General features: G+C 30.7%; 1 protein-coding gene and 1 pseudogene across 1 annotated transcript; one reads left to right on the plus strand and one right to left on the minus strand.

Moving 5' to 3' along the window:
* Positions 1 to 1779: 1779 nt before the first annotated feature.
* On the minus strand, positions 1780 to 3407 carry LOC105125761 (xyloglucan endotransglucosylase/hydrolase protein 2-like). The gene is made up of 4 exons (XM_011026345.1): positions 3270 to 3407; positions 2643 to 2743; positions 2320 to 2513; positions 1780 to 2211 (listed from the first exon to the last, which is right to left on the minus strand). The coding sequence occupies exons 1-4, from the start codon at positions 3403 to 3405 to the stop codon at positions 1824 to 1826; spliced, it is 819 nt and encodes a 272-aa protein (XP_011024647.1). The 5' UTR covers positions 3406 to 3407; the 3' UTR covers positions 1780 to 1823.
* A 1298-nt stretch (positions 3408 to 4705) lies between these two features.
* On the plus strand, positions 4706 to 9403 carry LOC105125860 (purine permease 1-like; annotated as a pseudogene).
* Positions 9404 to 9959: the final 556 nt, after the last annotated feature.

The raw sequence follows: 9959 nt of genomic DNA on the forward strand, positions 1-9959 counted from the left end.
CATGTCTTTGGAAGGCAAAACATGTATCTTTTCCACAAAAGCTGGAGAGAATGATAATCAACCCTACTATTTTCTTCATTTGAGTACCGTATAGGGATTTACTGACAAGTCAAAGCTAGCTTCACCGCCAAACCCTCCTGAGGTCAACATAGTCAGCTCCATAATTTTCCTTTTTCTTCAGTTCAGCCACTAGACCCCTCTCAACCTGAAGATAAACATTACTAGACCTAGCTAGAACACATACGCCACCGACTGTCCTCCCAAAAATTGAACTCGAAGACCAGCTTGGTCGATGAAGATATGATTGGCGAGTTTGGGTCACTGATGCATGAGGATTTTTAGAAAAAAATATTTAGTTTAGGAATTTTTTCTTTTTCTGTTTAGTTTAGTAAATGAAATATTATGTAATAGACAACAAGGCAAAATCTAGGAAGAAGTTTGGACATATTAAACACATAATTTAACAAAAACAATTATAATTTTATCTTCAACTATTCAATAAGGCTCAAATTTTATCTAATGATTCTAGCTAATAATGTGTGAAAGACTTTCAAATTAGGTCTAAAAGATGTTACAATTATTATTTTTTTGGTTGTTATTAGATTTTATTTATTTTTCTACCCAACTTCATATTCTTTTAATAAGATCAATTTTGGCCTTTATATAAATAATTGTTGTTTTATTTTTTCATGAGATTATTTAGAGATTAAAACTATATCTTGTGTGAGACCAATTGTCATAGGTCTATTTTCCTATCAAAATTTTCAACTTTTATACGGTAGTCTTGTCTTGTTAAACTCAGTCTTTTTTCTCATTAATTCACTAATATTTGTGTACAATTGAAACTTCCTACATCTTTTCAATGTTGTAAACAAGTAGGGTACAAAAATAAATATAAACAACAAAATGCACAAACTCAAACACGATAAATTATAGAAACACTCCCAACCTTTTATCAACTCTTAATAAAAAAAATACACCAATCCATCTTGTGTGCTATGCCCATTTTGATATCAATTATCATATGCTTGGATTTTTCTCATCAACATTTTACAGCTTCTATACGACAACCCAACTCTCTATTAAACTCAATCTTTCCTCTATCGATTCATTTGTATTTGCCTAACAACTAAATATTTCTCCTTACCAAAAGATTTCCCAACACTTTCCCTTGTTACAAAACAAGTAGATCATACAAGTAAAAAAAATATAGCATGTACAAATATATATACACAAATCAATTTATGTGTGTGCTTAGCATGGTTTTGTGAAAAACAATTATAATTTTATATTCAACCATTAAATTGAATTCAAATTTTATCGAATGATTCTAGCCGGTAAGATCCGAAAGACTTTCAAATTAGGTCTATAAAATGTTATAATTATTTTCCTTTATAGTTTTATATTTTAGTTATTTTTTCACTTAGCTTTGGATTCTTTTGATTAGATTAGTTTTAATCTCTATATAAATAATTGTTGTGTTATTTTTTCAAGAGATTATTTAATCACTTACTTTTTCAAAATACTAGAACTTCTTTATAGCTTGAGAATTCTATTTTTTATTCACATTATACTGCTTCATATAACATCACAATAAAAAAAAAAAGAGTAATATATATATAGATATCACACAGAGTATCGGCCATGAAATTGATGATTGAAATTGATAATTGAAATTATACAATATATGAGAGAACTTCAATTGAAGTCTCCTTACATATTCAGGATTTAAATCCCTTTATTTATTTATTTATTTATTTATTTTATTTTATTGCAGCTTATACATAAAGATGACAAATTAATCGTCACCAAACGTTGTGCTCTTACTGAGGGCACTCTGGGGGAGGTGTAGGGTACCTGGGCCTATCAGAACAATAGTCATAAGTCAAATACTTCTTCCTGACATTCTCATATGCCCTCTGATGGGCAGAGTCCAGTGTCCAGTACTTTTGGGTATTCCACCAGTAGCTGGTCGAATAACATGGCTCGACGTTTGGTTCTTGATGATCTGAGCAGCCATTAATGTCAAATCCTTGGAAATGAGCTTGAAATGGTGCATGGCTCCAATTCGTCTTTGTCTGGCCTCCGTCTGTCGCCCAGCTATCTCCATTCCACAAGCTTGCCTCTATTTGCATTGGCTGTGAAGGGTAGCTGACTCCAATATTCGTGTGGTTCTTGAACACTCTTATGGGAGTATCATCCACGTAAAATCTGATATATGCACAGATATCAGTAAGATATATCGCTATATATTTGGAACCGGATCGAGATGTTAATCTTACGGATTAGAAACTAATCAAGAGATCCCAGTACTCTTACACAATCTGGTATTGGTTCCACAAGATTTTGTAAGAGTGGAAGTCAGCAGCTGGGTCGAACCAAAGATACATCCTTTGCTCTCTATTCCCTTGACCATTTGCAAACACGTTTGTCTGTAGTGTTATTGGCTTCCCTTCCCTGTTTCCCAAGAACTCAAAGTCGAGCTCATCGTGATTATTACTGTGTGAAGTTAGCTGACAGTGAAATCAGAAAGACCATTAATTATAGATTATTAGATTATACATCCTTGATATGATCATCATTACTGTAATGAAGGGTATATGATAAGAAAATTGATAAAATTATTAAGTCTATGTACTGACATAGAATGCCGTGACAACTCCTGCAGAATCCTTTCCCGGTAGCTTTATCCTCATGTCAATGAATCCTGAACCAAAGCTTAGCTTGGAACCAAATCCAGCACCTATATATGCATCCCCACAACAAATCAAATTGCATACATGATAAAATTATTCATATATAAATTGTTAAATAAAAATGAAATTATGCAAGTTAGTAATTTTTGTAACAATTTGTATAAATTAATTATATTATATATGTATTGAACGGAAGGAAATAAATATTAGTATTCAGTTCGGATTTAAGCCTCTTATTTTGATGAATTGTTTCCATGTTCATGCAAGGATAGCCATGAATCTGACTCCTCCATAAAGCATCAAGCAAAGTCGCTCCTTTACATATTCCTCATTTATGAAAACGAGAAGGAGTTTTGTGTGTGTGTGTGTGTGTGAAATAATTAAGCCTTAAAATAGGAGGAAAATAATCATATTAGAAAAACGAGAATTTTACATTAAAAAAAATAATTCTCAGCTAGGTAAAGCTTGTATATATATATGTGGAAACACGAGTCAAGAAATGACATGGTTTAGTATTTTGATGATAAATATTTTATAGCTAGTATAGCTTTCAAGGAGGAGGAGAAAGGAGACCGGAAGAATGATCTAACGAGAGCTGAATCTGTCTTCCTTCATCAAGGGATTTGACATGATCATATCCCCAAGTGATATCGTAATTCTGATCAAAGCTAGCATCACCTCCATTTCTGCTTGCAAGCACCCCTCCCATGAGGAGAAGTGCAAGGAAACAACGGAGACAAAAATCCATTGTAGCTAGAATTCTGCAATTCATTGCTAGCTAGCAAGCCCTTGTACATGTTTGCTCAAGCTTGTGTTGATGAGTCCATATTTATACACACACGTATGAGAAATATGGCTTCCCTCAGCTGTCTACAAGAGCTATGAAAAAAGCGAAAAGCTATGTATGAGAGTTGTCATTTCTCGACTTCTCCACACGCTAGTGACTTGTTCATGCACACAACCCACTAGCTAGCACTTTCTTATTTGGAAGCAACTTAAAGCAAGATGACTGCCATTTAAAGCACATTGTTCTATCAGTTAATTAAATGTGGAAAAGACTGGCCGATTATCACAAAAGTCTGGTTTCTTTTTGCTTAAATTTGCTTATAAGTAATCTATTTTGTTTGGATAATTTCCCAGAATAGAAAATATAGATAGATAAAACATGTTTGATTGAAAACATAAATAAAACAAATATGTTTTTTATTTATTTTGAAACACCAACTAAATGCTATCTATATATTGTTAAAGTCTAAATTTAATATCTTTATTTAGATTTTTAAATTGCATATGTATAATTAAGTGTTAATAATAGCACTTGAGGTAGTAATTTAATGGTCTTGCTGAGGAATTTTTTATTTCAGTGTCTGGATTTAATCTTTTTTGTATATACATGTTATCTCCATGATATTTTATTTGTTTATTAAACTTGCAAGATATTCAGAGAATTCATAAATTAATCGTAATGAACATAAATTAACCTGTATACCACGGGTTATAAAAAAAAAGTATTAATAATATTATTATCCTATTATGTATCTACAATTATTTACATATTAGTATAAATACATGTATTTTCTAAGTGCATGTACAAATATTAATAATGTTGTTATTCTATTAATTATGTGTTTAAGATTATCCATAGAGTAGTATAGATACATGTATTGAAACAATTGTAATTTAAAATCTTCAAAAGCATACGAAAGGAAGTAGTTTCCTACCTGTGCACTACAACACTAGTCATAGCTTGTGGTTATAAATTACTGTTTTAGGAGGGGAAAAAAAGATAATAGTAATAGAAAAGATATGGTTTTTTATATATTTTATGTTAGAATATATATACGTCATTTACTTCAAAATTATTATATAGATAAATTTATTTTATTTTTTTATACATGCGAATTTGAAAGATCATAACTGTCTCTATAAAATATATCGTTTATTCAGAAAAAAAGGGTGGCTAAGAGGTCATGTACCTTATGCTATCGAACACAAGTCTCTTTTCAATGATGGGCTCGACTTCACGGCTAGAGTTTGTGCTGTCCTACACGTATTTATTCAACTGGAAGGTGTGGCTTCACGACTTCCACATATATATATATATATATATATATATCTTTTTCCGTGTATCAGAAATTTTATAGAAGAAATATTATTTAGAAATTTTAGTATACAATGTACTTAGGTAAAGGGTATGGATACCTCGTTTTTTAAAAGGATATTTAGCTTTTTACGGTTATAGGTTATATATGAGATGGCTTTTGGAATTATAGGTATAGGTAAAGAAAACAAATCTCAAATATTTTTCATATAAAAAACAAAAAATTCATCTTCTATTGCCGAAGAGATTTTAGAATTATTTTTTTATATAAAATCTAGTTTTTTAAAAAAATAAAAAACAAAGAATAATTAGAATATATAAAATCTGATAACTTTATATATTTACAAATACATATATATAGATGAATGTAAAAATAAATCTATAATATCAAACGAAGTTTGAAGAATTATAGAAAAAAAAGAGTTTGACAAAAATTGTGTTTAATATTAAATCTTGTTTTATAAAACTTGGTTATAAAACAAATAAAAAGAATATAAAAAAAAGGTTAGAATTTCATTAATACTACGTAATGCAATCAAATACTCAAAAGAAATGAATTTAATTTAAATATAAAAAAAGTATATATAAATTAAAAACACTAAAATAAAAATAAATAAAAAATACTCTATTTTTAATAAATAATAAAATAAAATAACTCCAAATTTCTTAACCTACACTTTCTGTTATAAAAATGTTTGTGCACTCAATCAAGGGCAGCGGTGCTACCGCAATGGATCAAAAAGTAATAGAACTGGTTTTTCCTATGAGGTGGTTTTAAATAAAAGATCTCTTAATCAATTCGTTTCTTCACATGCTGAAAGCTAAAGGAATGAGCTCATCATTCATTATTGAATTAGCAATAACTAGATTGCTGGCCTAGAATGCTGTGGGCGGGATCCAAAAAAAATTTTAATGAAAAGTTTTTTAACCTAAAAAAATTAAAAAAGCAATTATGTTTTTAAAAAAATTAAAAAACAATGATAAATAGATTAAATATTAATTACTTTAATAATAAGATAAAAAATAAGGTAACAATAACAAATAATAAAAATATTGTCTAAGATAAAGTTAAGCTAACACATGAAATTCGTGCTTGGACATGAGATATGTTTAAATTACATATTTATCATGCATTTTAGATCATTAGATTAGAATAATTCAATAGAAAAAAATTAAAGATTAAAAAATTAAAAATTAAAAAAAAATACAAATTAAGATATTTAATATCACAAAACAGATCATATATCTAAGTTGTGTTTACTGATTTTGTTTATTAAAATCAGTTTGTAACAGAAATTGACGCACACACAAGATTTATTGAATAAAATAAAAAGAAAAAAACATTATGCAAGGCTACACATATTAAAATTATTATAAAAAATAAATAAATTTTTAAAAGTAAATTTAATCTAAACAAAATTACAAATGAATCATATTAACCTTCTTAAAAATTAAAAACACTCAATATAATTAAAAAATTATTGTCATTTAAAAAATGCTAAATAAGCAAAAAAAAAATCACAGAGATGAGATATTAATAAAACATAAAATTAAAAATTATATAAAAAAAATATTAATTAAAAAAATAAAATTAGACGTTGTTGAGCCTAGCTCATCAAGAAATGACACGTGCGAAGGCCTTTATTTTTTTAAGTTAATGGGGGTGATAATTTTTTTGAAAAAAAGAAGATAATGTGTCATATAAATTCCTAGATTCCATCCATTGTAGCAGTTAAAAAACCGATGTCCATGTTTTTTCACTTGAAAATTCATTTTCAACTCATTTTTTTACTCAAAACACCTAGAAAATACTTTATGAACCTTGTTAAACAATTCATGGCCTCAAAACCTGAAATCAACCTAAATCTAAAAACTTTTTCGAGCTCAGATTTTTTAGGTATTTTCAAGATAAAACAAAACACCTAGTTTGAACTCTTCTCTTTATATGAAATTATTTAACATAAAAATCAATCATTTTAATAGCTAAAATCATCATAAACAACAACTTTTTTTTTATGCTAGAATCTAATGAGTCCCTCTCTCTCCTTCCATAAAAAAAAATAAGAAAAATAAAGTGTAGTATCATATTTGAATTTTAAAAAATTAAAGGGACCAATCATTAAAAGTCAAAATGAATGGAGGATAAAAATGAACTTTTAAGACAAATTTTAAAATCATTGCCTATTTTACATATTTTTTTCACTTCAGTTCTCTATATTTTAATTCAATCATTCCTCAAAAAAAAAATACTGAATGTTAACTTGGGTTCAAAAAAATTAAATTATATAAAATAAAAATTAAAAAATAAAATTAAAAATCTTTTAAAATATCACTACTCCAATCCATTCTGGTACGTGAGAAGGTAAACTAAGATAGTGAACAACATTTATGGATTTCTGACAAATAGTAGCACCAAGCACCTCCAATAAATATATAACCAGTAGCGGAGAAAGAATCACTTGACAAATATGTTTTAAACCTTCTAATACTGCAAGATACTTTTTATAAAATTAATCATAATTCTAGTTACCAAGTAAATATCCCATCACTCTTTTAATAGCATGCAAATGCTCTTTACCTGACAAAGCAGTAAACTTGCTAAACATTACAACTGCATAAGGTCTAATACAATCAGTCCTTCTCAAGAATTTTTTTAAGTAAAGATAGAATTTTTATTTATTTTTATTTGAGACATGTTCTTGAAAATGAGTCGTATTTATATATTTATATAATGTTAGGATATTACCAAACCAAAAGGGAAAAAAAAAAAAGAATTCAACTCCTTTTTAATTTATTAAAATTTTGTTAACTTTCTTCCTTTATTGAACATATTATGTTAAAATTAAAATGTATGGACATGCCTACATGCAGGAACAACCATCGCCATGTTTCTGGCTAGGAGATTGTAGCTGACTAGAGGCCGAACTGGAATTCTTTCGATAGCTCAAGTACACCGATGAGCTTTTTCCGGCCATAATGAAAATGGCGAGTAGCAATCGGTTGTTTACAGACCATAGGCCCATACTTAAGACTCCTTTGTGACCCTCGTCCACAACTTCCTTCCTTCTTTTACATGCCACTCGTCTTTCAAGCCAAATGCAAGTAAAAGCTGGTGGTGCTAGTCAGTGTTTTGTCTATTTCAATGGCCGTTGATCAGTTTGCGACGTGCTCGTCTTATTTATCTCTACAAAATTATTAGATTGCGTTTTGAATGAAATCAAATTCCTTTACGGACAAGCAACAGTGAAAGGCAAAAGTTTGATGACAATAAAACTTATGATACTAATCAAAATCACAAATAATAATAGCATTTCCGGAGACCGCCAGAGATAGTAGAGACAGAAAACATGTATTGACCAAGTACAACCAAAAGATCTTCTAGAAAAGAAGCAGGAATTCCTTACATTAATGGTAATCTGATGGTGGAATTTTCTTGGATTATTTCTTCTTTAGCTAAGTGGCTTCACACATTACTGAATAAACGCAATGATTTTGATAACCTTGAGGTCTATTGCTCTTGGATTTCACATGAACGGAGATATATAGACCAAGTGGGGAGTCTAAAGGAAAATATTTTCTTGGTTTCTTCATGAATATTGGGGGTGCAGCTCTGCATGCGTTTCTAATGCTTGCATTGGAGTTTACTTTCTTGAAGGCTGGCAAGGCCATGACTTTTGACCTTGTCCTGCAAGCTCAGTTCATTGTATCAATGTTTGCTACTCTATTTTGCGCTTTCCTCATTATTATCAACAAGGACTTTCAGGTAGGTGATAGATAGTCTTGATAATTTGCTTACTCTGCACCACTTACATTGTAAGTACTTCCCAATTTCCATGTAACAAAGTGTGAAACAGAGATTTCCAACTTGTAAAAGTTGACATAAACTTCTCTTATAAATCAGTTCTCCATTGAAGCTTGGAAACTTCAAGGTTTCAGGATGGGTATATGCTCATTGATTGCTCGCCCAAATTGCTATCTCTCAGCAAATCTCATAGCAAACTTCATCATTTATGTGAACTTTTGTGGTTTATTTGAATCGATCATTAATGTTGCATCTCTCAAAATAATTCTAATGAAGTTGCGTTTTGCTGAGGATATATCCAATGAGGCAGCAGAATTTGGTCTTGGGGAAACAAAGTACTGTGCTATACTATTAATATCAGAAATTGTATTGCAATTGTTAGTTATAGGAATTCCAGGGGTGATCTTTAGCTCCACATCACCAATGCAGGGCTTGTTTCATCTCTTCTGGTTCCAGTACAACAGGCATTTGCTGTTATTTTCTTGCAAGAGGTCTTTCATGCTGGAAAGGGCATAGCCTTGGGCATATGTCTATGGGGTTTTGCTTCTTACTTGTACGGAGAATACCAGATAAGCCAGAAGTCGACAAAGATGAATCAAATCACTAGTTAATCAGGAAATAACTAGTTCATCTCTTCTGGTTCCAGTCCAACGGGCATTTGCTATGATTTTCTTGCAAGAGGTCTTTCATGCTGGAAAGGGCATGGCCTTGGCCATGTGTCTATGGGGTTTTGCTTCTTACTTGCATGGAGAATACCTGCAGATAAACCAGAAGCCGACAAGGAAGAATCAAACCACTAGTTAATCAGGAAATACTACATATATTTTCGCATGCATTACTATAAAACAACTGCATCCTTGTGAAGCTATGCAGGCTTCTTCTATCATTCAAAGATCACGTTGCACAATCACTGTTTACCCTCTCTATATCTTGTGATACTTCATCATATCTCGAAGGGTAAGATACAGGCATAGCTTGTGACATAATATTTACTGAAACTGGATCTTGCAGCTTCAGGGGAAGGGCAAGATCCCAGTTTAAAGTCCTCGAGACTTCTTTACCCATCCCGGGAGCCTAAACTACTGTATTTGCTTCTGGTTTAGTGTCCCGGGAACCCGGGATTATGAGAAGATATTATGAGCTAATCTACTTTTGTGAAAACCAACTTGAATTTTGTATGTTAGAGTCTTGATACCACCACTTCATGGCGATGGAAGATGCTATGAGAATTAACGCCTGCATATGAGAAGTCAAAAGATATTCAAACACAAGCTTACGACAAGACTTTTCTGTCATAAGAATTCTAAGCATATATGATCAACATCTCGTTTTGCCATGGAAATTTCAAGGAAGATAGCAT

The sequence above is a fragment of the Populus euphratica genome, unplaced genomic scaffold (genome assembly GCF_000495115.2).
Source record: "Populus euphratica unplaced genomic scaffold, PopEup_1.0 scaffold58.1, whole genome shotgun sequence".
Taxonomy (NCBI): Eukaryota; Viridiplantae; Streptophyta; class Magnoliopsida; order Malpighiales; family Salicaceae; genus Populus; species Populus euphratica.

What these genes read in the sequence shown, in the direction of transcription:
- LOC105125761 (XM_011026345.1), bottom strand. Translation starts at nt 3,405, where the DNA reads ATGGGAGGGGTGCTTGCAAGCAGAAATGGAGGTGATGCTAGCTTTGAT. An exon ending in CTCGTTAGATCATTCTTCCG is followed by an intron (nt 2,744 to 3,269) that starts GTCTCCTTTCTC and finishes ATGCATATATAG; the next exon opens with GTGCTGGATTTGGTTCCAAG. An exon ending in TGGAACCAATACCAGATTGT is followed by an intron (nt 2,212 to 2,319) that starts GTAAGAGTACTG and finishes TGCATATATCAG; the next exon opens with ATTTTACGTGGATGATACTC.